Source organism: Coffea arabica, chromosome 6e (genome assembly GCF_036785885.1).
Source record: "Coffea arabica cultivar ET-39 chromosome 6e, Coffea Arabica ET-39 HiFi, whole genome shotgun sequence".
NCBI classification, from domain to species: Eukaryota; Viridiplantae; Streptophyta; class Magnoliopsida; order Gentianales; family Rubiaceae; genus Coffea; species Coffea arabica.
In genome coordinates, this window is record NC_092321.1 from 18840741 (window position 1) to 18856258 (window position 15518).

At 36.5% G+C, this 15518-nt stretch overlaps 2 protein-coding genes across 2 annotated transcripts; both read left to right on the top strand.

Annotated features, from left to right (window-relative positions):
- The first annotated feature begins 1017 nt into the window (after nucleotides 1-1017).
- LOC113728751 (uncharacterized) lies at nucleotides 1018-6477 on the top strand. Its single transcript, XM_027253115.2, has 5 exons — nucleotides 1018-1519; nucleotides 1636-1752; nucleotides 1866-2780; nucleotides 3033-5658; nucleotides 5766-6477. Exons 1-5 carry the CDS (start codon nucleotides 1018-1020, stop codon nucleotides 6475-6477), a joined length of 4872 nt encoding a protein of 1623 aa, XP_027108916.2.
- A 360-nt stretch (nucleotides 6478-6837) lies between these two features.
- On the top strand, nucleotides 6838-9272 carry LOC113720572 (replication protein A 70 kDa DNA-binding subunit B-like). The gene is made up of 11 exons (XM_027245332.2): nucleotides 6838-6981; nucleotides 7078-7351; nucleotides 7448-7544; nucleotides 7646-7770; nucleotides 7858-7936; nucleotides 8027-8156; nucleotides 8317-8378; nucleotides 8488-8608; nucleotides 8738-8927; nucleotides 9038-9100; nucleotides 9178-9272. Exons 1-11 carry the CDS (start codon nucleotides 6838-6840, stop codon nucleotides 9270-9272), a joined length of 1380 nt encoding a protein of 459 aa, XP_027101133.2.
- Nucleotides 9273-15518: the final 6246 nt, after the last annotated feature.

Sequence of the window (15518 nt, forward strand, 5' to 3'; positions counted from 1 at the left end):
TCTTCATTCTCTATTGAAAATATGCATGAACATATCTCTGGTATATGCATGAACATATTGGAGCTGTTGCACGTACTCTGTTTCCTGTTTTACCTGTTCCGTGTGTTTCCATATTTTCCTTAGGTTGCTCTATGGCCTGCTACTCTAACAATGAGCCCCTAATCTTTGTTCTTTCATTGTGTTGCATACCTACCTCTACATGCGTTGTTCTTTTTTGAGTTTTTTTACACACCATAGCTGAGGTTTTTTTTCCCCCCCTAAGCCATTGTATTGTTAAGCAATCTATTTGTTGGTTATGAGAGCTGGCATAAAAAGCCTTTTTCTTAGGTCATTATGAATGAAAATATTTCTGCTATTACTGTTTTTGTTTTTTTACCGTTTTTGTTAAGACTTTTTCTTTTTTTTTTTACTAAGCCATTGAATAGTTAATTAGTCTATTTCCTTGTTTTACTTGGCCATAATAATGTTCCTAATGTGTGTGTATATTTCTAGGCATGAAGTTACTCACTTTCCAGCTTCTGTTTTTCTGTTCTCACTAGCCTTCTCTTCTCTTTTTCCCCCGTCAGAGAGCTCCTGATAGCTCAAGTATTCTTGAGGCTCTACTGTGACTTGCCTTTTATCATTCTCTGGCTCTTTTTCGATCCCTTGAAGGCCTTCAGGTATTGTTCAGTAGAAATGTGCTTACTTACCTTATTCTGCATATGCTTTTTTCTGACTAGGTTCATTAGTTCATTCCTCTCTTTCCATGCCTTAGGCTCAACTGATGGTGTGTTATTCTGAGTGTTACCTGTCCAGTTGCCTTTTTACTTGTTCTGTTTAGGTGGAGATGTTTCTGTTTGTGCATTTATATGCTTATGTTTATGCATTTACTTGCTAGATGTTCGGCTCAAAATAGCTAGCTGTTTATCTTTTATCTTAATATATGCAATGTTGCAGCGTGTTTCTCTCATAAACTCAAAAAATAGCTACCCTCTGATCTTTTGCCTCGCTGTATGAAATACTATAGTAAGTTTCTACATGGACCGCAATACCGTTAGACGTATACATTATGCTAATATGCCAAAAGAGAAAAAGGATGAGTTATTGCAGCGAAGACGGGAGCGGTATGCTAGGAAAAAGGCAGGTAACATGCATACTGCTGAGCAATCTAGCTATTCAGCTATGCCAGAAGAGCAAAAAAATAAAATTCGCCAGCACAGGAGGGAGTTATATGCTGCGAAAAAAACAGAGCACGTTGCTCCACCCACGGCTTCTACTCCTGTGTGCAATGTCCCCAGAGTTAAACATTGTCAGAAAAACTATAGGGCCTTTGCCAAGAAGCCTCCCCCAGAGCAAATTCTGAATGCTTCTGCACCTGAGACGTGCAGCTCTGCACCAAACCCTATTCCTGACAATAATGAATTAGCTGATTTGTTTGATAGCATATCCACAAAACTCCAGTCATCATCATCTGCTTTGCCTTCATCTGCTTTGCCCTCTTCTTTAGCTACTACTCCTGGGCAGTCTTGTGTGCCTGAAGGTGCGATACTCAGTTTAAACTCTGTTTCTTAACAAACGTTTGCTTATTTATCTGAATGGCTCTTTTATAAATGTTTTCAGTTCTTATGAGTTTTTCTTATGAACTTGCTGTGCCAGCGTATACTGACTCCCTGGTTGGAGAAGGAACTTGTATCATCAATGTTGAACCATCTGATTCCTCTAAACAAAACGGCATCCAACAGATTCTTGTTAGCACACAACTCCAAAATAGCGGTTAGTTTTAGTATATATTTTACTCTAACTGTGCCTTCAAGTGCTACAGGTCACATTATTTTTCCTTCCCCCCCCCTTGAATTTGATTAGTATATGGTTTTGTGTGTTGTTAGGTAAGCGACAAAGGACCAAAAAAGGCAGTTTTTCTCGCTTGAAACAGATTCCAACTGAAACATTGGTCCTCCCTGATGCGCCAATGTGTCAACACTGCAGTGCTAAGCGATTCCATTTGGAACCTCCGAATTTTTGCTGTTCAGGTGGTGAGGTTTCGGTTGTTCATCCTGTGATGCCTTACGACCTCTTCCGGCTCTATTCTGGTACAGATGAGGACTGCGTTCATTTCCGGAAGAATGTCCGCACATACAATAATAATCTTGCCTTTAGCACTTTTGCTGCAAAATATGATAAGGATCTGACCAAGAATACTAAGGGAGTTTACACTTTTCGTGTACAAGGCCAAATTTATCACCTTCTGAATAGTCTGAAGCCAAATGGCCATCCTCCTACTGGTATCCAGCTATACTTCTATGATCAAGAGGAGGAACTGTCGAAGAGACTTGATGCTTCTCCAAGATTACGTGACAGCACTCTTAAACTCCTAATGGGTATTCTTGAACAGAATCCTTATACCAAGGTTTTCAAGTCGCTAAGAGAACTTCCTAATCTGGATGACCATAGTATATTTCTTAATTCCAATCCAGGGCTTGATCAGCGTTTATATAACATGCCAACGTCTTCAGAAGTTGCTGCAATATGGACAGAGACTGACAATGAAGCCTTAGACAAGGGCGCCCACATACAAGTTTATACTCATGCAAATACAAGCCATAGAATTCAGCACTATTTTGCGTGCTACGATTCTCTGCAATATCCGCTATTGTTTCCTCGAGGTGAAGCTGGCTGGCACTATGGTATTCCAAGAAACACCACTACTGATAAAAGAAAGAGGAAGGAAACTGATGATGGTGGTCTTGTTGATGCCGCTCAAATAGGAACAGCTATTGGTCTTATTCAAAGGGAAAATGAAGGTATCTTTATTTCTGAAGATCATTCTTCGTTTGCTGTCCTACATTCAGTTTTCCCCTCAAGGGAAGAATTTTACTTAATTCTGCTTATTTTTTTTATTGCCATTTTTGCTGCCTGTTATTTACTCTTTTATGTTTGTCCTCATGTCTTGTTTAAAAGTCTTTTAAACTTGTCCTACCAATATATAATTTCTTCAATGGTTAATTGGTTTTTAAAAATATTAAATTTCTTATCTTTTGTTTTTCATTTTTTAGCTGCTGAGGAGGGAAAAAAGAAACGTGACACTGTTTCTGCTCGAGAATATTATTGCTACAAATTGCAGATTAGAGACAATGATAGGTCAATGCTCTTGCACACAGGGAGACTCTTGCAGCAGTTCGCCGTTGATATTTATGTTAAGATAGAGACCTCTAGGCTTGAATTCCATAGGAAAAAACAAAAAGAAATTAGAACTGAAATTCTTAAAGGTGTAACAGATAGCATCTCTTCTGGTCAGACCGAAGGTAGTAAGGTTGGCCGAAGAGTTTACCTTCCATCTTCCTTTATTGGTGGTCCAAGGGACATGAGACGGAGGTATATAGATGCTATGTCTTTGGTCCAGAGGTACGGTAAACCTGACATATTCATTACCATGACTTGTAATAGGATGTGGAAGGAAATACAGGACAACCTCAAATACGGAGAAGAAGCTCAGGATAGACCTGATTTAGTTTCAAGAGTGTTTAGAGCAAAGTTGGAATTATTAAAGGCTGAAATCACAAAAAAGAAAATATTTGGTGAAGTTGCTGCTTGTGTGTATGTGATTGAGTTTCAAAAGAGAGGACTTCCTCATGCTCATATGTTGATCATTTTGAAACCAGAATATAAGCCCCTCAATCCTGAAGCTTATGACATGATAGTTTCGGCTGAAATACCTGATCCTGCGAAGCAACCTCATTTGCACTTTCTGGTTATGAAACACATGTTGCATGGTCCATGTGGTTCGTTAAAAAAAGATAATGTTTGTATGAAAGATGGAGTGTGCAAGAACCATTATCCAAAGAGCTTCACTGACTACACAACTTATACAGAGGATGGTTATCCTCATTATAGGAGAAGGATGGATGGTCGCTGTGTAAGAGTAAGGGATCATTTGTTAGATAACAGATGGGTTGTTCCATATAATCCATACCTTCTAGCATTGTTTGACTGCCACTTGAATGTGGAAATCTGTTCCACTGTTAAGTTAGTTAAGTATCTGTACAAATATGTTTATAAAGGACATGATCGTGTGAGCTTTTATATCCACTCTGACAAAACCTTTGAAGATGTTGATGAGATTTCCGACTTCCAGTCTGGGCGATGGGTCGCTGCTGCAGAAGCTTTTTGGCGCATATTTCGGTTTGGTTTAAATGAAATGACCCCGAGCGTCTACGCATTACAGGTCCATCTGCCTGGAGAGCAAATGGTTTCTTTTCACAGAAAAACTAATCTTGCTGATTTGGTTGCTGATGTTGACTTCTCAAAGACAATGCTGACTGAGTTCTTTTATATGAATCAAACAAATAAGTATGCTCAGGAGCTCAAGCTGCTTTACAAACAATTTCCTGAGTTTTTTGTATGGAAGCCAGCCAAGAAGCGTTGGTCTCAAAGAAAACGGCGAAAAGTTGTTGGCCGATTGGTGACTGTTAGCCCAGCAGAAGGAGAAAGATATTTCTTGAGGTTGCTTTTGTCTTGTGTCTGTGCACCTGCTTCATTTGACCACTTGTTGACTGTAAATGGCATACGTATGAATTCCTACAGAGAAGCTGCTTTCCAAATGGGATTGTTACAATCAGATACGTATATCGAAGACACCCTTGATGAGGCTGCTACTTTCCAGATGCCTTCTTCGCTCAGAAGCTTATTTGCTGTGATGCTAGCTTTCTGCTCCCCATCAAACCCCAAACACCTGTGGGAAAAGTATGAAACTGAACTATCAAGGGATTATCAAAAACATAGTTCACTCACTGGATATTCTTCTGAATACATCAGAATGTTGGTTCTTCAGGAGCTCAGCAAATTTTTGGAACAAATGGGTAAAAGTGTAAATGATTTTCACTTGGTTTCTGATTATCTTGGTGTTACATTGGATCAGCGGATTACAAAGGAAATTGAAGCTGAGAGAAGTGTTCAGTTCGCAGAGGAGGATTTGCTAATGTCTTCAAAATTTAATGCAGGTCAGAAATGTGCCTATGACTCTATCATGGCACAAGTTTTCTCGACCAAAGCCCAAAGTTTTTTCATCGACGGCCCTGGTGGAACGGGGAAAACTTTTCTTTATCGATCACTCCTTGCTACACTGCGTTCTCAAGGCTATATAGCCATTGCTGTAGCATCGTCCGGTGTTGCTGCCTCCATTCTTCCTGGTGGGAGGACTGCGCATTCGCGCTTTAAGATCCCTCTTGACATATCTAAAACTAAGGCTTGCCAAGTTAGTAAGCAAAGCTCTATTGCTAAGTTGCTTATAGAGGCCAAACTTATATTGTGGGATGAAGCTTCAATGGCTAAGAAGGAAACAATCGAAGCATTTGATATGCTTCTTAGAGATATAATGGAAAGCGATGATCCTTTTGGTGGCAAGGTAGTGGTTTTCGGAGGTGATTTCCGGCAGACCCTACCTGTGATTCGAGATGCAACTAGAGATGTTTTGGTTCAGTCAAGTTTTGTTAACTCCCCTCTCTGGAGTGCTTTGCAGAAAATTACTTTAACTGAAAATATGAGGGCTGTTATGGATCGTGCTTTCTCTGAATTCTTGCTACGGATAGGCGAGGGCCGTGAACCAGAAGACAAAGACGGCAAAATATCTTTATGTAAGGATATGATCATCCCTTATGATGGAAAGGAAGCTTCTCTTAACAGGTGACTATATTTCTTCTGTATAGTGTTACTATATCATTTATTTATGTGATAGGTTACTTTTAGTTGACCCTCGGTATTTTGTTCTGACTTTGTGTTTTAATCACCAGGTTAATAGAATCTGTTTTTGGTGATCTAAACATCTATGCTTCAGATCCATATCAGATGATTAATCGGTGTATTCTATCACCAACAAACAATGCTGTTGATGATGTTAACCAGATCATTATTGATAGGTTTCCTAAAGATCCGCATGTTTATATAAGTTCTGATAGAACTTTAAATGAGAAAGATCAAGGCGACTATGAAGACTTTCTCAATTCTTTAAGTCCAAAGGGGTTACCCCCTCATAAGCTGATCTTAAAGGAGAACTGTCCAGTTATTCTTCTCAGAAACTTAAACCCAATGGAAGGCCTTTGTAATGGCACCAGGCTTATATGCCGAGAGCTCCGGCACAACACTATTTGTGCAGAGATTGCAGTGGGTCAGTACTGCGGTAAAAAAGTCTTCTTGCCAAAGATTCCTCTCCAAACTTCCGACGGCGAAAAGAATGGCATACCCTTTAAAAGAACTCAGTTTCCTATCAAATTGTGTTTTGCCATGACGATAAACAAGTCTCAAGGACAGACTTTGGATGATGTAGGGATTTACTTGCGTGAACCTGTTTTTTCTCATGGCCAGCTATACGTTGCCCTTTCCCGTGCAAAAAGTTCATCTGCAGTTAAAGTCCTAATAGTGCCAGCAACATATCGTGACACAGTCACTGAATGCAAAACTAGAAATGTGGTCTTTGATGAAGTTCTTACGTTAGCTAAGCAGTAGCTTTTATTTCTGGTTTGTTTTTCCCATTTGTCAATTTACTCCCTTAAATGCTCTATTTTTGGATTGTACTTTCCTCATCATTTAAATAGTTAAGTTTTGTATGCAACTGTTCTTTGACCTTGAAGTAAATCTTAATTTGCAATGTGGGATTTTATTAATCAGCAGTATAGTGGATTGTCCTGCTTTGTTTTAAGCATAAAAAAGTTGTATCTTTAAGCATTTGATTGTAATGTTTTCTTAGCTAATAGGAGGAGTTGTTGCTGTAGTTAAGAATGCCAGTTCAAAGGAAACCCGAGGCAATTGTCCCAATACTACAGGTTCATCAGTTATACTTACTTAAAACTTTTCTTTTTTAGTAGAATGGTGAATCTGCTCTGCATTGCTGATATCAGACCAAGAATGAGAGGATGGTCAGCCCACGTTACTGTTCAGGAAAAGATGCACGTTGCTTCTTCACAAAAGTCTCCCACAAGATACCAGAAATTTGTTTTTGCTGATGAACAGGTATGAACCACACTTTGTGATGAATTGATTGGTCTATATTTTTGCTTAACTAAAATAGTATACAGAGTTAACATATTCTTTTGAATGTAATACCAGGGATCCAGAGTTGAGGGAATTATGTTTAATGCTGCTATTGAAAAGATGGGAACAAAACTCCATGTTTTTAAGAAGTATCTGATATCAAATGCTGATGTCAGAGAAATTGAGGAGCGGTATCAAACTAATGGCCTTACGATGCAGTGGGTGATAAGCACACAAACTGTTGTTGAGGAGCTTAATGAACAGGGGAGCATTGTTTTGCCGTCCGAGTTCGCTCCTATAAGCTTTAAAGACTTAGCCAGTTATGCTGATTCAAAGTCTCAAACTGTTGGTCAGTATGCGTTCTGCTTCTGATCAGTTCTTTTGTAGTCAATCCCAGAACTTTGATTGAAAACCTAACTAATTACTTCTTTACATCGTTTATCAGATATTATGGCCGTAGTTGTTGACGCAATGCCTGTTGTTCCAATTAAAAATGATTCGCAGGAGTCATTTGTCCAGAGATTTCTTATTGTGAATGAAGAGTATATCATTTTGTCTTTGCTTCAGAATCTTTCAGTCTCAATACAAAATTGTTTATGAGTCTTATCTAAAAAAATATTCTTCCTGTTGCTTTACATGTTAGGATGGTCCCTACTGTGCTATCTTTGTGGAATGCATTTGTCGAGAATGAAGGGAAGCTACTTACAGACCACCGCAACAGGCATCCAGTTGTTATATGCCGTAGACTTAAAGTTGTCACGTACAATGGTATATAGAATCTTTGATCCGTTTTGTTCATGCTCAGATAGTATTGTTTTACTAATTAAACTCACCTTGTTGTAATTGTTCTAACAGGAATAGCACTGTCAACAAGAAATGACTCAGTAATTGTTGTTGATCCACCTGTTGGAGATGCTAGAAGCCTAAAAAATTGGTAATCATTAGCGTAAAAAAAAAGTACATTTACGTTTTCGATTCCACTGATTATTTATCTGCTCTGCTCTCTGTTATTATATATGCATAGGGCATCAAGGAATGACAAGGAATTACTTGCTCTCCGCCGTGATAAGCCGTATAGTAACCAATCTCCTAAAATGTTCTACGGCCCTCAACAAAAACTAACTGCTATACGAGATGTTTTGCCAACTGAAAAGGTGAGCTGCAGTTGTCTTTTATTGAGTAACTTTCCATTTCATTCTACCGCCTGCTATAAATCAGATAACACTATTCTTATCCTCAAAGGTTTCGTGGGTCAAGTGCATGTTCTCTTTTGAACACATACTGCAAAAGTATTGGTATATGGCATGTGTAAAGTGCCGTCGCATAACTTCAGCTGACTATGGATGCACTTATACTTGCAACCATTGCAATGAAAAGCAATCTGCTCAGCCAAGGAAAGATATTTACAGCAGTTTCTGAATTTCTCCAACCCTGCTGAATGTCTTGCATAAATATTTATCTTTTTTTCACATGTAACTATTGCAGATGCCGCTTTGATATTGACCTTACTGATGAAACTGACACGCTTACAGCATCAGTTTTTGGTGAACAAGCCGAGGCATTGCTTGGATTTACTGCTTTACAAGCAATAGATTCCTTCAACAAGGTTTAAATGAGCAGTTTTTTTCCCTTGTTTAATTTCAGGCCTTATATACGTAAAAAATAGACAATATATGTATATCAGACCATGCCATATCTTTGCTCTAATTCCTGCAGTTTGTTTCCTCCTTAATAGAATGAAGACCTGCCTTTAGCTAGGACCCATGAAGCCTTGAAGAATAAAATGTTCATAGTACAACTTAAACCAGGAAGCACAAGAAATGATGGATCATATCAGAACTACACTGTTGTATATTATTTTGAAGAAAATGCTGAGACTGCCTCTGCTGAGAATCAGATGCATGTTGGTTCGAAATCTGGGACTGGTGCGCTTCTTGAAGCTCTAAGTTTTTTGATGTAGATGTGATGCTTTTGCTATAGCTGTTTCCATGTATGTAATAACTAATTTCACTGGCCTTATATTTTCCTTTTGCAGACAAGGAGAGCTACCTTCAGAATAGTAATGATCAGGCTACTTCTTCTGTTGCTTTACCTCCAGGTATGTAGTTTGAACTCTTGTTCATACTAGCTTTCTTAAAATATTATTTTGACTGTCAAATTATTATTTTTTTTCAGAGAAAGAAGAATTGCCATCTAAAACACGCCGCTGTCTTCGAAGTAGTTTTGATGAATCTGAGGAAGCCACTTCAAAGAAGCAGCGCAACAAATAGTTGTCAGATGGCAACAGTTGCTAAGCAAGTCACTGTTTGCTCATGAAGCTACTTATGTTATTAATCTCATCGTCCTAAGCACTTTTAACAATCTTTTACAAGCTGCTAGCTTTTGTTGCCAAGCTATAGAAGTTTCGTTACCTTTTCTTTTCTCAATACATTCTGGATGGCCGTAAACTATTTATTGTTTCCAAGATTTTGTGCAACCAGGGTAAAACTACAGTTGCCTTTTACTCCATTGCAGTGTAGCAGCGCAGATGTCCATTAATTTCATCAGGAACGTGCTTGGTTCTTTCCTACCTTGATAGATATAACCATTTGCGCAATTAATGTTTCTCTACTCTTGGAGTTTCCAGCTTTGTTCTGTTTGGTTTTGGCAGATTTTCGCTTCAATAACTATACCCGAGCCATTTCCAGTTAGGTTAAAGGTCTAACACCATAAAGATGGACACAAATGCTACCATTTTAGCCACGGCCATTCATTACATCTCTGAAAATTTATTCCTAAGTGCTTTCATCTACCTACCGTATTTACTCCCTTTTAACTATTCTATAATTAAATCCAGAAAGCTCCCCTAGCATATAAGGACATACAAATGCCTGGCCAGCTGCACTTTACAAACTCAGACTTCTCTAACATTGCTGCAGCTTTTATTGTATATCGCCCCTTAGCATTTTCCCTACTCACTTTCTTCTTATTGTGCTTCCCAACGTGCCAATGACCACACAAAAAAATCCTTTCAGGAAATGGGTTGCCATTCCCCACGACAGCAAAACCAGGTTCTTTCTCTGTACTTTCAGCAAAGCAACAATCCATGCTGCAACAATGGTTGAAAATCCTGGGGAACAGAACATGTGTTATATAAAAAAAAAATTCCTTGCGGCTTATCCGCAGGTGCTAAGCTATACAGGAGAACCATCTTTATATTCGTTTAACTCGATTACTCAGTGGCTGCAGAACATAATCAATCTTCCACCTGAAGCTTTTACAGCCACTGGTATACTCATATCTTGCATCTTTTATATTTATTGCTTGAAGTGTCTTTCGTTTCTCATACTATAACCTTGTCTATAGATACAACCATCGCTTCCCTTGAAAGCATACCAGTCGGACGACCATGGTGTTTTGTTTTTTTCTGCTCAAATAGGACCAAACAGGTTGGTAAATAAGAATAAACCTGTTTTCCAACTATTCGTTTCTCACATAATAGATTTAACTCTGTTTGTTTCCCCTTCTATAGAAAATCTCTGCTGATCTTTTTGATTCAATTGGATTCCAAGATGACATAACAATTAAAGTGTATCATGGCATACGCTGCTGGAATATTAAAATTAAGGATGGATACTTTGAAGAAGGTTGGGAACTGTACTGTTCAAAGAATTTACTCCACAAGAATGACATGGTCTTCTTTAGAATCAAGGGAAAATTATCCTATGATTCCATGGCTTTCTGCACTTCCCAGTCACATATTCTCATGCCATGGACACTTCCTCTGCCTATGCTTTCAAACATTACATCTAATGTTGAAGCATCTGGTTCCTTGTTGAGACACCAGCCCGATTCATGTACTATCACCTCCTCCATAAATCAGTTTCTGCAGCACGATTGGACATCCTTTGTTTCTTTCTACCAGTTTTATACAAACCGTTCTAAGCACAGCTTGGTAAATACTTTCCTTTATACTATTTATTTACACCTGCATTCTTAGCTGATCTAACAAATGTTTTTTTCCCCTAAAATAGGCCCTTCCACAATTTGCTGACCTTCGGCTACATGAAAACACAACACCAACAGTAATTCTTACAAGCGGCTATAAAACGTATTGCATTGGCATGAAGCAGAGATCCCTCGACAAAAATTGGGCCACTTTCGCAGTCGATCATGCTCTTTGCCCTGGAGACATATTGCTTTTTATTCCACAGTCGGCCACCTCTTTTGCTGTTATCATATTCAACAAAAAAGGCATTGAAAAACTATATCCGTGGCATTTTAATTTCACTGTTCATCTAACTTAGTCCGTGTTGGGTTACTAAGTGCTGCGATAGTCTTTGAGAATAAATTGTAGTTCTGTGTCTTGCTCTATTTTATAGAGCTTTCTTTCTACGGAAATTGTTTCCATTATAAATCTTGTTCTATTCGGCTCCAATCTTCCTAAAGCTCCAGTTTATTACTGCTTATTTTTTTGCTCTTATTTAACCCATATACCAAAAAAAAAACAAAAAACCATTAAAGAAACCCCATATACCAAAAAAAATAACAAAAACCATTAAAAAAAAACCCCCATTAACCTAAGCTAATATATCCTCATCCATTACTTTCCTTCCACATCATATACTTGCCTGGGCATCTTCTCTTTCTATACCACCGCGCACCGCGCGGTTTATGCCTCCTAGTAGTAAGAGAAAATCGTTCGATGTTTCTCACATATTTGTAAAATAACTTTTTTATCCCTTACTTTTAAAAGTGTACTTTTCCATCCCTTACAAATTTATATTGATCAAATTTGATCCCTACTTATGTTTTTGACTAGTTGTTTGTGGGAATCCATCACGTGCCTTGCAAGTGATCATTTTTTGAAGGCAAAATTGTCAAATCAAATTTTATATAATTCGATTTATTGTCCTTTATATTTCACAAAATAAATTTTTTTCATCCCTGACATTTTACAAAAATGAATTGTTTTGTCTCTCACATTTCATAAAATGAATTTTTCATCCTTCATTGATCATGTGCAATAGTTTTTTTTTAAACCCATGTATATATCTATTTGATTTCACCTGAACAGTAAGAATAATATGTAATATATCTTTATTTAATTTCACGTAAATTGCCTAATCTTAATTGTACACATTCTATTCAATAGATATATATATATATATATATATATAGGGGTTTAAAACTAATAATTTTGTTTTAAACCCATGTATATATCTATGTGATTTCACCATATGAACTTATTTAATATTTGTGGTCTTTTTCTTTTGGTAATAATTTATTTATTGAGTTGTATAATAAGGTCATCTAATTAATCGGTCATAACTCGAATTCTATAGTCATACTAATAAATTACAATTTAAATCTGAAGTTTTCACTCATCAATTTTAAGACCAACAATTAAATTACTTGTTATGATTGTCTTAAAATTTTAAAATACCTATTACTTACTTTTTTTTGTCATATTTTTCCTTTGTTTAATTTTTCTGTACAAATTTAATTCAATATAAATGCTCAATAATATTTAAAATTAAATGTCTTCTTTGTTTTCAATTTTCAAGTAAAATGAAATGAATATGAGTGAAAAACTAACAATTTTTAAAAATTTATATATATTTATATATATTTGATTTCACCTAAGCAGTACAAAGTAGCATGTAATATGTCTCTAATTTCGTTAGGTGAAATCAAATAGAGACATATTACATGCTATTCGTACTATTCAAGTGAAATCAAATAGATATGTACATGGGTTTTAAAAAGAAACTATTCGCACACATGATCAATGAGGAATAAGAAAACTCTATTTTGAAAAATGTGAATGATGAAAAGAATTCATTTAGTAAAATATAAGGGACTAAAAAATTCATTTTATGAAGTGTGAGAGACAATAAATTGAATTATCAAATGTTTAGAAAAGTTGCTCTACCCAAACTACTAGTACAATGACATTGTTGTGCCTAATTATTGTCAAAAATACTTATTTGGATTGCTATTTTTAGGAATTTTTAATGAAAAACATACTATAGTAATTTGATGTATGTGAGGTAAAAAAGTGATTGGAAAATATCTTCACGAAAAACGTAAACATTTTTCTGCAAAAACTCACAATCCAAACAAGTGTAAATTGCTATTTAGCATTATAAAAGGAGTCAATCACTCTAGTTCTAATGTACTTTAATAAAAGTTATACTTAAACATAGAAAAAAGGCTATTTTTTAAAATGTAACCAATCATCTCGATGAATAACAAAAAATAATAATAATTTCAGTTTGGACTGAATTTGCTAATTTTTGAAGGCAATTTTTATTAGTCAAATGAAAATAACATTCCAAGTAAAACCTCAGCACTCTAATTTTCTTTTCTATTACTAAAATTGACAAATATGCCCATCACTTAGTGTCAGTTACAAAATAATATGCTTTTCTTTCTATTCCTAACTTCTCACCAGTTCTACTCCTTTCATATCCACCAACCACTTCAATCACTTCCGCTAGTGCAAATGTATACCCAATTTCCTAATCCAAGCAGCCAAAACAACCCCACCCCTTCGGAAACTCAAAAAAAACTCCCACAAAACAATATTCACTTTTATCCTTGGTTGATACATTTGCCACTACTATTAAAATTTAGAAACTCCCTAGTGAAGGTGGTGTTTTTTTCTCTGTATTTGCTGCAGAGTCAATGTGTGTACTTTATGTAGTACTAGGTGCATTACATTCTATTGCAAAAGTTTAGTGCTTAATTAATTTGTTCAATTTTACTTTTGTTTAATTTCTTATATAATTGCAGTGCTGTCTTTAGGAGAGATTAATATAATTGTGCAACTTGGATTTGGTTCTTTTTAGAAGTTTATGGTGGATTATTTAAAGAGAGATTAATAAAATTGTTGTACCTGAATTTGTGTAAAATTGTGGTACCTGAATTTGTGTTCTTTTTGGGATGGTTTACCTGTGTAAAATAGTTGCCATTATTGAATTCATGGAATCCTCAATTTCATCGCACTATATCATGAATTTCAGTCTTATATGAGGATCAATGTGCTGTCAAGCTAGTGCATGATATTGAATGGGAACAAGACTTCCCAAGATGGCTGATGGACTTAGTGCAGAAAGAAATGAGGGTAGTAGCCCCTTTTTGTAATTAAATCTTGTACTATCAAGTGTCCATATATATATATATGAATCTGTTAACGTTTGTTGGGAAAAAAAATTACAAAGAGAAGGGAAAGAAAAAAGCTACTACATCACAGATTCAGTGGTGTTTCATAAATATCAAGTGTGTTCAACTAGATTTACGTGCCTGTTCTGATATTTCTGTTTATCCCATTCTTGAATTAATGTATCCCTGCAATGAAATAGCATTCATCAGGTTCCATCTTCTTTTTCCATAGGCAACAAAGTCATTCCATTTCCTACCAAATGTAAAGCTCTTCATTCCTTTTCCTACCAAATGTAAACAGAACTCAACAGGCATCAGGCTGTCAAACTTTCACTCAGAACACATGAACAAACCTAAAAGAAACAGACACCAAGAAATGAGTGGTAGCAGAGAGACACAGGCACAGAAGAATGCTCCGAAAGTTTAGATGCGCAGACCACACTTCTGCATTTTTTTTTTGGGGTCAAATTTCATGGCCAATCCAGATCTGTGATGATAGCATACTTCAGCGCCAACTTTAATTAATTAATTCACCACTCACTAAGGTTACAAAAATTGCACTCTTCCATCTGCATTAATGCGTAGCAATACTGTCATCATTAGTGATAGAATCAAATATTTATCGTTTGAGTTCAATCTTAGCATACCGAAACTTGCTTCTACAGTGCATGTGATTAAGAGACGAACTTAAAGAACTGAAGCAGAACATAAGCGTTGAAAGAGTTATTTTAAAGAACCAACAGCAAAATGGGAAAAAACAGAGACTGTTAAAACAAGTCAAACTGATAATAGTAGAAATTTCTTCTTCGGCCTGTGATTAAGAGACATTTACACTGCCCTCCTATTGAGTATCTGAATCTCTATCAAGTAAAAACTCAACAACTTTGCATGGCTGGATACCTAAGATGTCCTTAAAAAGGCCAGAGAAGAGCATCTAAAGAGCAAAATCAAATAAAAAGAAGGAGCAAAAAAAGAGTGAAATATCCAGAGACCCTAAATGGAGCCAGTTAAGTATAAGATCCCCCTCCTCCAACACTTAGACTGTTATTGCACATTTTTGGAGCAAACTTCTCAACTATCTTAAAAAGGGATGGATCATTTCCACTATCTCTGAACAAAGCTAGTAAAAAGGCAAAAGTAGATACTTGCAGTGAGAATCCTCTCTTATCCATTTCTTCAAAATAAACCACTGCATCATCAAATTCGCTAGCCTTAATAAGTCCTTGGACAATAATATTTAAGATAAACAATGCAATTACTATATGGTATAGGCGATAAACTCAACATCTTCATGCTGCTCCATTGAGCAGGTCCAGTATATTAGAGAAGCGTTTTTGGTAGAATAAAAGAATAGAAGATGATGTAGGCCA

Coding starts and splice junctions, on each gene's coding strand:
- LOC113728751 (XM_027253115.2), top strand. CDS start 1,018: ATGGACCGCAATACCGTTAGACGTATACATTATGCTAATATGCCAAAA. Junction 1,520..1,635: donor GCAGTCTTGTGTGCCTGAAG/GTGCGATACTCA, acceptor TTGCTGTGCCAG/CGTATACTGACTCCCTGGTT. Junction 2,781..3,032: donor TATTCAAAGGGAAAATGAAG/GTATCTTTATTT, acceptor TTCATTTTTTAG/CTGCTGAGGAGGGAAAAAAG.
- LOC113720572 (XM_027245332.2), top strand. CDS start 6,838: ATGGTGAATCTGCTCTGCATTGCTGATATCAGACCAAGAATGAGAGGA. Junction 8,609..8,737: donor CAATAGATTCCTTCAACAAG/GTTTAAATGAGC, acceptor CCTCCTTAATAG/AATGAAGACCTGCCTTTAGC. Junction 8,928..9,037: donor TGGTTCGAAATCTGGGACTG/GTGCGCTTCTTG, acceptor TTCCTTTTGCAG/ACAAGGAGAGCTACCTTCAG.